The sequence below is a fragment of the Macrotis lagotis genome, chromosome 1 (genome assembly GCF_037893015.1).
Source record: "Macrotis lagotis isolate mMagLag1 chromosome 1, bilby.v1.9.chrom.fasta, whole genome shotgun sequence".
In the NCBI taxonomy this organism is placed as follows: Eukaryota; Metazoa; Chordata; class Mammalia; order Peramelemorphia; family Peramelidae; genus Macrotis; species Macrotis lagotis.
Window position 1 is genome coordinate 360019038 of NC_133658.1, and position 15002 is coordinate 360034039.

At 35.2% G+C, this 15002-nt stretch overlaps 1 protein-coding gene across 3 annotated transcripts in view; it reads right to left on the reverse strand.

The window, feature by feature from the left end:
• The window catches only part of RNF130 (ring finger protein 130), a 131133-nt gene that overhangs the window by 33703 nt on the left and 82428 nt on the right, over nucleotides 1–15002 (reverse strand). For all 3 annotated transcript variants that reach the window (XM_074212194.1, XM_074212192.1, XM_074212193.1), the window contains exons 4-5: nucleotides 12228–12299; nucleotides 3033–3115 (exon numbers count right to left, since the gene is read on the reverse strand). In XM_074212194.1, the coding sequence (XP_074068295.1) occupies nucleotides 3033–3115; nucleotides 12228–12299 (155 nt within the window). The remainder of the gene's footprint in view (nucleotides 1–3032; nucleotides 3116–12227; nucleotides 12300–15002) is intronic.

Here is a 15002-nt window from a genome sequence, read left to right on the forward strand (position 1 = left end):
AACCACTGGCCAATGGCCACTTTGGAACAAAGAAGTCAGTTTGGATGAAGTGACAAGGAATTCTGAGTGAGAACTAGGAGGTGCTATGTGCCAGGCAAGTTGAACCACCTTGACCATCACTTGACAGCCCAAGACCCTCAGCCTAATAGTCTCTGCAGGCATGGTGCCCAACAAACAATGGTAATGTTTCCAGTTTGGCTCTTCTAGGCATTACCAAGGAGAGCAAACCTTGTGGAAAAGGAGTTTAACCTCTATGCTCCCAAAACTACCAACCACTGAACTGCTAGGGATGAACAGGTGAGCCCCAAAGCCCTAGGAACCAGTAGTACCACACAGACTACTAGCTCTGCTTCCAATATGGACCCTGAAGTCATAGTCAAGGGAAGTAACTCTGGTGAGGATGCAATGTGGTTACTTCCTAGCCACTGCTACTGAAAAGTGAGAAAAGCAATTTCTTATCACCAAAGTTCTTGCCACTGACAAATGATTCAACATCAGAAAATGAAAGAGTTATTACTGGACATAATATTGCTGCTGCACCCTAAGGAACATGATTTGCAGTTAAAATATCCTATATGTGTTCTCTTTTCCAATTGGAATGTGAACTCTATGAGAGGAGGAACCATCTTGTTTTTCTATTTTTATTCCCAGATCTTAGCAAAAATACCTGTACACACTAAGTGCTTGATGCTTTTCCATTTATAATCTCGAAATAAATAATTTTTATATTTTGAACTTAAAACAACAAAAAAGAACATCTCTATATGCAAAACAAAAGACAAAAAGAGAATTTGATATAAAATCATGAATCTTTACTTCATGCAGCCTGCTTTTCAAAATACATTGAGAAATTCCACACATTAATTTCAAAACTGTCCTGTTTTGTCTTTTGTGAACTGAAAAAATATGATGATAGTTTTCAAATTGGAATTACTACTGCTCTCTTCCCTTGTCCTAGCCTATCCTTAAAAAAATAAAAGAAAGAAGAAAAAGCCCTCACCACAAATAAGCAGGGTAAAACTAAATGAATTCACAGAGTGACCAAGTCTAAAAATGTGCATCTTTTTTCTGCACCTGTGTCCATCATCTGTCAGGAGGTAAACAATATGTCATCAAAGATCCTCTGGAGACATGACTAATAATCACTGTATTGTTTTCCTATGCAATGTTGCTGTTCTATATAACTTGTTCTTTTGGTTTTGCTCACTTCTCTCTCCATCTGTTCACACTATTTGGGGTTCTTGAAATAATTTTCTTTATCATTTCTTTGCAGCACAATGATATTCCATTATACTCACCTACCACAATTTATTTAGGCATTTCCTAATGGTCTAGGAAGAATCTGAGACACTCCTTTAGATTCTATTTCTTTGCAATTTTTTTCTTTTAATTCCTCTGCTTCAAAAATTAGAAAGTTTGCTTTGCTTGTCACTCACTATTCCTTCTCCAATACTGGTCTTCCTCTTTCTTACTTTCCCATCCCTTTTGCTTCCCCACTGGATTTGATTTATTTCCATATCAAACTATGAGTGGGAGTGCTTAATCTTCTTTGCCTGTCTCAGATAAAAGTAAGGTTTCATCTCATGCTTACTCCCCTTAGCCTGTCTACTTTCCCCTTCTAATTTCTGCTTGAAGTCCTCCAATAAGGGAGGATTTCTCTCCTGAGTCAGCTCATTTCACTTCTGGATAGTTCTAATTTTTAGAATGACTTTCCTTAAGGAAATGTGCTGACTCAGGAGAGAAATCCTCCCTTACTGATAGGAGGTCTTCAAACAGAGATTAGATGGTTAATTGTGGGGAAAGTAGAAGAAATTCTTGAAAAGACATGGGCAGCTAGGTGGATTGAGCACTGGCCCTGGAGGCAGACGGACTTGAGTTCAAATTTGGCCTCAGACACTTAATAATTGCCTAGCTGTGTGACCTTGAGCAAGTCACTCAAACTCCACTGCCTTAAATAAATAAATTAAAAAGAAAAAAATAAAAGTTGTGGGATAGACTGGACAGGTTTTTAGTTTTTTTCTATAATTAGGTTCAGTAAATAAACACTAAAGGTTCATCTAGGGTTAGGTGAATGATTCTAACACCTTTTCTACCTGATGTTCTATCAAACACCTGAATATAGCTTTCATATCTTTTATGTTTTTTCTTTTCCAGGATAGATGTCCATAGTACCTTCAACCTAATCTCTTATAGTAGGACTTATGTCACATTAATCCCATAAAAAAGATTAATTTCTATTTATCTAATATTTACAAAGCATTTTCTTAATGACACTTAATAATCACCAATCTCCAAACCAGTCCCATATCTCTCCACTTCTCCATCTTCTTCCTTGATGTCTCCTAAACCAGAAATGTTCTCAGTTCTATTTGTGGCCATATTACCCATTTTTCAAGACCTATCTCCATGCCAACTTCCTTGTGAAACCTCTGATCTCAGCTGAAAGTAATTTTTCAGCTATGATCCCCCTCCATTTTGTACACTTCTTAGGCACTTCTAATTTTATTATATTTATCTTTTTATTTATTTTATCATGTAAAACTCCTAGAGAAAACAGACTTGGTTTATCTAAATTTTGAATTACAAGCTTCTGAACATAGAATCATACATTTAGAGCAGAAAGTTATCTCAGTCCCTTCTAGCTATACTTCCCTCATTTTATAGAGAAAGAGAGCTAAGTGATTTGCTCAAGGCATTGTACTAAATGTCTTCCTTAAATGTTATAATAGTCACTTAAAAATTTTTGTATGAATGCATCATTTAAAAGTCTAAAGGGGAGAGAGAGCATCCACATGCTAAAAAGAACCTTTCAAAATAAAATTGAATCTTGGCATTCCCACTAAATAGTTATGATCCTGGGTAAATCATTTCACCCCCTAGGACTCATTAAGTAAAAAGGGGTGGGGAGGCTGGACTACATAAATGGTGTTAAAGATCCATTACAGCTTTAACATTTGATAGTTTGTGATCTCAAAGTACTCTTAATTTAAAGGCAGAACTGATTTCTATAAGAGGTCAAAACAAGGGCTCACTTGCAGGGAAGAATGCGGACAATGTCATTTTGCTTGTAGCTCTCTATGCACACGGCACAATGATCAAAGTCTGGGTCAGTTTCCTGAAACAAAGAACACAAGAGCAAGAAGTGAGGAACAGAAATTACACTAGCAATGAGAGAGATACCATTAGCACTGACTTAAGATTCTCTTGGAGCTAGAAAGTATGACAGTTGGTTTTGAAATAAGATGCTACAAAAAAGGTTAACATCACAATCACTAATCCTTTACCATCAAATTTTTTTTCTAAAAAATTTTCTTCCTTAAATAAAATCAAACTCCTTTAATTCTTATTGTCTGGAGTCTGCTTCCATTTTATAGGAATGAAACTGCTCTTAAGATCACTAATACCACATTAATATCAAATTTACTGAATTTCTCTCAGTCTTCACCTTTGATGACATCACAAAACCCGAGTCTAATAACCATCCTACTATGCCCTGCTTTTTCCTCCAATTTACTTCCCCAGTATTTTCTCCCATTCCCACTCCATAGATGGATATAAGATATTTTCCAAAGTCCTGACCTAGGACTTTTTTCTTCTCTCTCCCATTTCTATGACTTCAGCTATTACCTTTCTGTGAGTAACTTCCAAATCTATCTCTCCTCCTGACCACATTTCCAAATTAACATTTACAATTAATTACTAGATGAATTCACTTTGGTTTCCTTACCAACATTTCAAATTCTACTTATCTAAAACTAAAAACTAGACCATTAACTTACTCTTTCCCTAACTAACTTTTCCTAACAAATTAATTTCTCTAATTGAAATTTCTATTTTCATTATTGACAACATAATGTTCTTGGTCAACCAGGTTTGAAATAATCTTTGTTCTTTCTTTCTTCTTTATGCCTCTTTTCAATCATTCAACCCATCACCAAGCCTGCCAGTGTTTTCCTTTTCCCAGCATTTTTTGAATCCATTCCTTCCTATCGATTCCTCTCAATATCACTGTATTTTAAATCATCCTCACCTCCTGCCTGGGATGGGACCAAGAAAAGAAACAGAAAGGGTCTGACTGCTCTCCATAAAATGCTGTCTGGCTGACTGGTCACAAATCTGTCTGTTCCAATCATCCATCCAGAATAGGCTGTTGTTCTGCCAAACATGATTGCCTTAGGGACTAGTAAAAGATGGCCCATAATTGTGAAGAGACAGATGGAGAGAAATACTGTTGGTGGAAGATCTTAGTCTCAGAACTAAAGAGACACCCTCTACCCCTATTTCCATCTCTTGCTCTGGACAGTTATTAAATCAATAAAGCCCCTGATTCTGGAATCAGATTACTATCTCTGTGATTTCTCATCCCCAAACTCCCTTACTCCCCCTCACATTTCCTTTTACGTATTGTCCCTTCCTATTAGAATATAAACACTTCATATACTGTACACAGTAATAGCAATATTGTGATGATAATCAATTGAGAAATATGTAGCTACTCTGATCATTGCGATGATCCATGATCACTTCAAAAGAATTCATGATGAAAAATGCTATCTACCCCTCAAAAGGAAAGTGATAAACTCTAGGTGTAAACTGAAGCATATTTTTTCACCTGATTTTTCCTGCACTATTTATTCATCCATTTATTTATTTATTTATTGAGGCATGGTTAATGTACAAATAAGTTTTGCATGACTTCCTATGTATATTGGGTAGTGTATTTTTAGCCTATTCAATGGATAGGGGAGGGGGGTAAAAGGAAGGAGAGTTTGGAACTGTAAATAAAAATTAAAAAAAAGAATATAAATTCCTTGAAGGAATTGTTTCAGTTTTGTATGTATATTCCCAGCACTTGGCACAGTGCCTAGTATACAGGGCTTAATAAAAGCTCCCCTCCATTTATTAATGTCCTTCTTCAGACTTTTCTTTTCTTCTAAATCTTTCAACAAATAGGACATGCTAGCATTTGGTATGTTCTCTGGTCCTTTCGCTATCTTGGTTTACATTCTTCTGGTTATGCTTCATACCGTTCTGAACAGGGGAAGTTACAGCTAACTACTATTGCCATGTGGGCATTTAATAAATTCTTGTTCAATTTAAAATGAGACATTTAATCAAAGAAAAAAACAGTGTTTTTCAGAGAGAGGTAGATACAAGGAATAATCATTTGAACGGTAATACTGGAAACTAAAGGAAAAGAAAAACATAAAGCTGGAAGACTTCTTAAACCTTTTAACCCAATCCTCTAATTTTATTCATTTTTCCAAATAAAAAGGCATTTATTTATTTCTCCCTCCTACACCCTATTCTTTTCATGGGAAAACAAAATTAAATCTTTGTAAGGAATATGTATAGTTAGGTAACACAAATTCCAGCATTAGTCATGAACAAAAACCATATTTTATTTTATATCTTCAATCTATAACCTTGCTGTCATGATGTAGGTAGCACATTTCTTCTCTGGAATTGCAGCTGATTATAGCACTGGTCAGAGTTCTTAAGTTTCTTTCTTTCTTTCTTCCTTCCTTTTTAGGTTTTTGCAAGGCAATGGGATTAAGTGGCTTGCCCAAGGCCACACAACAGCTAGGTAATTATTAAGTGTCTGAGGCCAGATTTGAACTCAGGTACTCCTGATTCCAGGGCCGGTGCTCTATCCACTGTGCTACCTAGCCACCCCCGTTCTTAAGTCTTTCAAAGTTGACTTGACAATGTTATTATGAAAATTATTTTCTTGGTTCTGTTCACTTAATTCCTTATTGGGTTATACAAGTTTTTAAAAATTTATTTTTTCAGTTAATAAGCATTTATTTTTTCTTCCTACTATTTCCTTCCCTCTAAATAAAAGAGACAGACAGACACATACACATCTCAGAAATATATATGGTCAGATGAATCCAGTTCATTCATTGGCCATGGTAAAATGTATGGATTTTCAATCCATCATCTCTCTCTCAAGAGGGGGCATTGTACTTCATCTCTGGGATTGTAGTTTGTTGATCAGAATTCTAATTTTTTTTATTATGCTATTGTTGTATAAATTGTTCTCTTGTTTCTGCTTATTTCAGTCTACATTTGTTCATAAAGATCTTCTCAATCATTTCTCATAGAACATTAATATTCTCCATTATGTTCACGTTATAGTTTGTTTAACCATTTTCTAACAGATGGGCACCCTCCTTCATAAAAAAAGATCTGATATAAAATCTTCCTGTTCTTTTTATATTTTGGGATGTATGCCTAGTAATAGTATAGTTGGATCAAAGGGTATATAGAGTTTAGTAACTTTTGGGGTACAGTTCCAAAATAAATAAAACACAGTTTCATCAACAGTGCATCCCTGTGCATATTTTCCTACAGTTTCTCCATTGTTTATCATTTTCTTTTTTAACTTTAATTTAATTTTTCTCAATTACATGCAAACAAAAATTTATAACATCTAGTTTTTTAGGTTTTTTTTTTTGCAAGGCAAATGGGGTTAAGTGGCTTGCCCAAGGCCACACAGCTAGGTAATTATTAAGTGTCTGAGACTGGATTTGAACCCAGGTACTCCTGACTCCAAGGCTGGTGCTTTATCCACTACGCCACCTAGCCGCCCCTATAACATCTATTTTTAAAAATAATTGAGTTCCAAATTTTCTCCCTTCCTATACAGACTCCCGGTTTTCTTGAGAAAGCAAGCAATATAGATTATATATGTGTAGTCATGCAAAGCAGTTCCATATTAGCCATGTTGAAAGGATCAAAAAAATTCTTTAAGGATAATAAACCAAAAAATAAGTATACTTCAATTGGTATTCATATGCTATCAGTTCTTTCTCTAGAGGTGGATAGGATTTTTCATTCGAAGTCCTTCGGAACTGTTTTGGATGATTATATTGCTGAGAATAGTTAAGTCATTCACAGCTGATCTTCATACAACATTGCTATTTCTGGGCAGCTAGATGGTGCAGTGGATAGAGCACTAGTCTTGGAATCAGGAGAATGGGAGTTCGAATCTGCCCTCATGACACTTGACTCTCACTAGCTCTGGAACTTTGGGCAAGTCACTTAACCCTGACTGCCTCCCATCCAGGACCATCTTCAGTTGTCCTGATTCATATCTGGCCACTGGACTCAGATGGCTCTGGAAGAGAAAGTGAGGTTGGTGGTTTAGCACTGCATCCCCTTCATTTAAAACTCAATTCATAACATCATCTCCCTGGTGTCTTGGTCTTCTTTGAAAATGAAGGAGAAACATTATTATTCTGTGTTCACTGTTCTGTAATTCTGCTCATTTCACTTTGCATCAGTTCATGTAAGTCTTCCCAAGGTTTTCCAAAAGGTTCTTGCTTATCATTTTTTATAGCACAATAGTATTCTATCACAGTTATATACCACAACTTGTTTGGCCATTCCCCTATAATGTTTATCGTTTTTACCCTCTGATAAATGTGAGGTGAACCTCAGAGTTGCTTCAATTTACAGATTTTTTTAAATGATGAAACTACTAAGGTCCAGAGTAGTTAAACAGCTTGCCCAAGGTCACAAATGTAATTAAATTGCAAAAGATGAATTTACACCTAAGTTCTCTGACTCAGGAGCTATTATGTATTTCAATATGCTATGCCACCTCCCCCAAATTAGGGCGGCTAGGTGGCGAAGTGGATAGAGCACTGGTCCTGGGGTCAGGAGTACCTGAGTTCAAATCTGACCTCAGACACTTAATAATTACCTAGCTGTGTGGCCTTGGGCAAGCCACTTAACCCCCATTGCCTTGCAAAAAAAAAAAACCTTTTCAAATTCAAATAAACAAAATGAAAGCAATGAGAAAATCTTATGGGAGAACATGCTCTAATGACTGGATAATGAGCACTTTTTGATTATTGGAAAATAGTTTTCCCTGCTAAGATAGGAGATATCTATTTCAAGTAAATATATACAGTATCCCTTTAGAAAATATTTCTTCCAAATCAAGAGAAGGCTGTGATTTCAAAACAATCCAGTTTGAATTCTTCAGTTTAATAAGAGGATTTATTAAATGTCTATATTGTTTGATAGGCATTGGATATTGAGGATTCAAAAACTCCAAACAAACAACAATGCTATATTCTTATAAGCTTTCACTCATAGAAACTATAACAAGTTATTATGACAAGTTTTATGTATTAAGATGTTTTTGTTTGAATTTAAACTTTGAAGTCTTAGGTAAAATTATATGAAGAAATATATGGAACATGCCCAAATACATCATTCAAAATGAAAATTAAAAATGGCGTATTTTTTTTTGCAAGGCAAATGGGGTTAAGTGGCTTGCCCAAGGCCACACAGCTAGGTAATTATTAAGAGTCTGAGACCAGATTTGAACCCAGGTACTCCTGACTCCAGGGTTGGTGCTTTATCCACTGCACCACCTAGCTGCCCCGGCATATTTGTTTATAAGATTTCCCATGAGCTTTTATACACATACACATTCACATACATAAACACACAAATTCTGTAACAAGATAAATTTGCATTTTACTTAAGAATTTTGGTACAAATTAATATTAAGAACAATTGCTAATATGGGAAATATGGGACACTATTACATTGTTGGTGCAGCTGTGAACTCATTCAACCTTTCTGGAAAGCAATTTGAAACTATGCCCAAAGAGCAACAAAAATGTGCATACCCAGCAATACCACTACTGGGTTTATACCCTGAAGAGATGATGAAAAAGGATAAAAACATCACTTGTGCAAAAATATTCATAGCAGCCCTGTTTGTGGTGGCAAAGAATTGGAAATCAAGTAAATGTCCTTTAACTGGGAAATGGTTTAGCAAACTGTGGTATAAGTATGTCATGGAACACTATTGTTCTATTAGAAACCAGGGGGGATGGGAATTCAGGGAAGCATGGAAGGATTTGCATGAACTGATGCTGTGAATGAGATGAGCAGAACCAGAAAAACACTGTACACCCTAACAGCAACATAGGATTCGATGATCAAACCTTGATGGACTCGCTCATTCCAATCAGTGCAACAATCAGGGACAATTTGGGGTTGTCTGCAATGGAGAATACCATCTGTATCCAGAGAAAGAATTGTGGAGTTTGAACAAAGACCAAGGACTATTACCTTTAATTTAGGAAAAAAACCTGATATCTCATGTCTGATCTTGTTATCTCTTATACTTTATGTTTCTTCCTTAAGGATATGCTTTCTCTCTCATCACATTCAATTTGGATCAATGTATTCCATGTTAAGACTGGCAAATTGCCTTCTGTGGGGGGTGGGGGGAGGGAAGTAAGATTAGGGGAAAAAATTGTAAAACTCAAATAAAATCTTTATAATTAAAAAATGAATGCTGAAAAATATCTTTGCACATAATTGGAAAAATAAAATAAAGTAACATTTTTTCCTTAAAAATAACAATTGCCAATAGAGGAAACAAAAATATGAAGTATAAAATATCATAGCACTAACAACAGAATAAGTATTTCTGTATTTCAAAGTATTTCTTTTTCATATGTAATATACTTATACTTCAAATAAGCTAAGCCAATTTACAGAGAAATACAAGTGTTTTTTTCCCAGGAGAAAAATTAAAATAGAAATTAATGGTATATTTTAAGTTTTAGGCTAACAAGTTAACCTAAATATAATCTAAGACTCAAAACCTCTTCCTTCAGGAAGGTTTCCATTGTATCTTTTTATACAGAATCCCTTCAGTGCACACACACATGTATATAAATACATATACTACATATGTGATATATACCACATGATTTATTTATATAAAACTTTAAGAAGGATCTCTGGTTTTTCATGTATAAGGACTACTAAATAATGAGCATTTCCCCTCCATTTTAAGTACATAATGAATTGTACTGGGTCAAGACCATTTGTGTTCATCTTTAATGCTTATTGGTTGTGTAACCATGGCCAAGACATTTAACTATGCTTAGCCTCATCTGGAGAATCTGGAGAGTGGAATAATATGTGATTTATTACTTCATTCACAGGATTGTTGCAAGGGTAAGTGATCATACATGTAAAGCATTTTGTAAATAAAGCATAATATCATATTTCTAACTTAAATTCCAGACAAAAAGACTCTTTTCTGATTTTTGGATCAGATTGCCTCAGGGAAATCATTCTGTGATAATGATTTTTTCTATTTTAAATATTTGTGGATAAAATGGATACTTGCATACAATAAATCCTGTGGCTCTTTGGGACCAGTCTATTGAAGAAGAATATCAAGATGCAGTCATCTTTCATCATTCTCTACAATGTCATCTACAAAAATATGCTTTCACAGTGAAATGCTTCATTATAGCCAGGGCCTTTTAGGTTTCTGTTCCCCCTCTGCTCCAATGTCATCTTCCCAGAATTTTCAGCCTTTTGCCCTAGGTCTTAAACTCATTCTCTGATTTCTATTACCAAAAATTCTTTGACTTTCTATCCTTTCTAGATTTCTGGAATATAGCATATTAGAAGAAAAGAATGCTGAATCTGGGAATCAGATGATTTGATTGTTTGAATCCTGGCTCTGCCATTTACTCTGTGACCAATGGGAAAGTAAATTATTCTTTCTGGGCCATTGAACTAGATGATCTCTTTCAGGTCTAAATATGTGATAAAGTTACCTATGTTTGGATTTCCCATATCAACAGAGGAATGATCTTTGTTAATTGGGAATATACACTTGGGCAAGTCAACAGTTCTTAGGGGGACTGGAAGTTAATGTATTACTGTAGTACATTTAATGGATTAGGGGTAATTTCTGAAGTTTTTTTGGTTTTATAATTTAGACTTTGCTGAATTCCAACTATAACTTTGATATTGTACATTGAAGTTTCCTGCTTTATATGCTTTCTGGAAGAATGAAGCACTCTGGTACTCCTGACTCTGGGCCGGTGCTCTATCCACTGTGCCACCTAGCCACCCCTAGAATGAAGCACTCTGAAGGGTCTTTCAGTTGTCTATTTATCTGCCTGGGCTTAAGTGAGTAAACTAAGAACTTGGTTCAATGAATCTGTGAGGAAATCTAAGGTTCAAATATGTAGTCCAGACTTAAAAATGCCTGAACAGTTTCCTCCTCTCAAAGGTAGCAGGGAAAATGATCATAACATAAACTCTGATACTGTCTGAAAAATACAGTTTGAGAATTATGTTCTTCTATCTGTCTAATAATTCTATTATTATAATGATTTTTAAAAAGAATATCAAACTTTAACAAAGGAAAGTTAACTCTACTTGGGGAAAAAAAGGAGTCATAATGGCAGCTAGGTGGTGCAGTGGGTAGAGTGTGGGCCTGGAGTCAGGAAGACTCATCTTTATGAGTTCATATCTGGTCTCAAGACAATTATCAGCTATGTGACCCTGGGCAAGTTACTGAACCCTGTTTGTCTCAGTTTCCTCATTTATAAAATAAGCTGGACAGGGGAAATGACAAATTGCTTCAGTATCTTAAGTCTGGACTTAAGAAAAGCCTGGAAAGATTTTCATGAACTGATGCTGAATGAAGTGAGTAGAAACAAAAGAACATTCATTGCACACATTACATAGCAATACTGTGTGATGATAGACTTGCTCCTCTCAGCAGAACAATGATCAAAGACAATTCTAAAGGACTTCTGATGGAAAATACCATCCACATCCAGAGAAGGAACTATGAAGTCAGAACACAGACCAAAGCATACTATTTTCAATTTTTAAGATTTGTTTAATGTTTTTTCTCTTTTGTTCTAATTTTTCTTTTACAAGATGAAAAATTTGGAAAGATGGATGCATAACATAGTTATACATTGACAACCTATATTAGATTATTTGCTACCAAGAAGCAAGGGAGAGGAAGGGAGGGATAGAGAAAAATGTGGAATTCAAAACTTTACCAAAAAAATGAACGCTGAAAACTATCTTTGTAAGTAGTTGGAAGAATAAATGAATTTATGAAAACAAAAGCCTAAATGGGATCACAAAGAGTCAGACTTGACTGAAAAAACTACTGAATAGCAACAACAAAATGGCAAGAGAATTTATCCTTTGGAAGAGCTAGGAGATTTTTTTTAGGAGAAAAAATTTTAGGAGAAATTTCCAAATGACACAGTGGAGCTACAACTTGAAAGGGATTTTTTTTGAAAGGATATATTAGATCTTTAAAAATTATAACAAATAAATAACAGGAGCATTTTTGCACACTGAAATAAAATAAATTGTCATTTACTATTTGACATTATAAAGTTCTTTCATTATCATACCTTATCACCCTTCTTTACTGTTCTTGTTGTCAATTTGCTGATGGCTTTCTTGGCTGCATCTCCAAGGCGACGCTGTAAAAATTGAAAAGAAAAATCAGGTATTAAAATGTCAAAGCTTCAAAGAATTTTTTTCTTTTAAATCATTTAATTTGTTCAGGTACTAATATCCTGCCCCATTCTCTCTGCATATCAGTGAGGTGTCAGAGTAGAAGATTCCTAAAAGGATTCCAAATTTAGAAATGGGCCAGAGTCTAGGAGTCAGATGAAAACAGATAGCAGCTCTGGAAGAACAGGTCATTTCTCCAGCACTGCTGTGAAGTCAGACATACCAAAGTAGTCAAAATTTCAATGGTATTATTAAGAGAATCAAGTGTCAAGAGTTACCACTACATATAGGCCTGTATGGATTTTTTTGGATTCAAAATACCATACCATGTAAAATACTTTTTTGATATTATAAGAACCACTAACACTATCCTAAACTCCAAAACTTTTACTTAGTTTAACTGCAAAATGGTGACACTAGTCACTATTATCTGCATAAACCTTGCTTTAGGAAAATCAAAGTCCTATACTCAGATTCCTTCCCAATGGAAACTACCCCAAAGCTTTGATTTCTAAAAAGCTTATGAGATATTTCTCTAATAACATTATCAATCATACTTGTTTTATCTTTCTATAGTACTGTCCTCTCCTGGATGCCTTTCCTATTTTTTAAATCTTTTTTCGTCAGTTTCTTATGACCTTATACAGTGGATGTTGTCCAGGAACCTTTTTATCAATCCTTCTGAAAAAGATCATCTACTCTTGTGGTTCTAACTGTATTTTATGTAGATGACTCCCAAAGCTCTACCTCTCTAATCTGAAATTTTACTTCCTTATTTGAAAATATTATCAAATGGCATTTTATTATAAATTACAAACTCCTAACTCTGATCTGCAGAGTACTTACTCTGTTTTATGTTCCTCCCTTATCCATATTCATGCTATACTCCTATACTTATATAAAATTCACTTTTTTCTTCTGATTCTGAACTAAACTTATCACTCACAAAATCATTCCAACTCTTGCCTTCTGCCATTCCAATATCCCTCTAGGAAATATCCCTCTAGGAAACCTTCCCAGATCAATTCAGAGTCACAAGATTCTATTGTACCTAACCAATTCCACTATGTACATATATAACAATTATTTTTCTTCTAAGCATTTATTCTACCCAATCTATTTCTATTCTATCTAATGATAATAGCTAGCATTAATATAGTGCTTCAAGGTTTCGAAAGCACTTTACAAATATTGCTTCATTTATTTCTTACAACAACCTGGGTAGATAGGTGTTATTATTATCTTCATCTGACAAATGGAGAAATAGAGGTAAAGAGAAGTTAAAGGACTTACACAGGGTCACAAAGAAAAGATGGATTTAAGACTGGATTTGAACTCAGGTTTTCCTAACCCTAGGTCCAGGACTCTATCCATTATGCAACCTAGTTGTCTATACGGCTTCGTGTTAGAAGAACATTAGCTTCCCAATTGCCTGGATCACAGCAACCACAAGTAAATTAATATTAATTAGGCTTTCATAAAATTGAATAAATTCAAAAAATGCCAGGGAGATAAAGATGAAAGTGACATAGTCTCTACTCTCAAGGAACTCTACTTTCAAGGGAGGCAGAGACACATAATTATAATCATAAGAAGAGAGTGATTGAGCAAAGGAGAAATCAAGACAAAGTAACCTAGGAATAAGGAACAGAACACTTTCAAATGAGGGGTCAGGGAAGGTTACTTATAAAAGATAGTATATGTGCCATGCATTGATGAAAGACAAGGAATTTTTTTTTTTAGGTTTTTGTAAGGCAAACAGGGTTAAGTGGCTTGCCCAAGGCCACAAAGCTAGGTAATTATTAAGTGTCTGAGACTGGATTTGAACCCAGGTACTCCTGACTCCAGGGCCAGTGCTTTATCCACCACGCCACCTAGCCGCCCCAGGACAAGGAATTTTTAAGGAAGCAATGTCATTCCAAACATTGGGAGACATATTATGGAAATACACAGATGCCAGTGGTGACGTGTTTGAGGAACAGTTCGTAGGATATAATTTCATCTAAATAGATCGTATAAGGGAGAACAACATGAAATAAAAAAAAGGTTGATGTTAAGTCTAGCCCTTCAGGACTTTAAATACCTTAAATAAAAAGCAAAAAATAAAATAATAAATTTAGGAGCTTAAATAAGAATCATTTATTTTATTCATGAAGTAATTGAGAGCCATTGGAGAAATTTGTGCATGGGAGGGACATGGTGCCTTAGGAAGGTAATTTAGGAAGCAATGGAAATGATGGATTGGAGAGAAACTGAAAGGATACCAATGTGGGTGAAAGTTTATGAGAGTCTAAACTACCATAATGTCAATTGGAGTAGAAAGATAAGGATGTCTATGAGGAATAAAAAAGGGAAGAATCAAAGGTAATTTGTGTTCTAGATCTGATGGGGGTACTATCAACAACAAATGCTAAGTATTGTGATGTTGGGAAAATATGCAATCTATGCATGTAGAGTTGTCCAGCACTGCAGGAATAAAGTTTAGATAGAGAGATATAGGGGAGTTTTACAGACACACACACACACACACACAGACACACACACAGACACACACACACACAGACACACAGACACACAGACACACACACACACACACACACACTTTTTAAAGTCACATTGTGGAGATGATAATAGAACTTATGAAAGAAGACATTACCAAAATGGAGAGA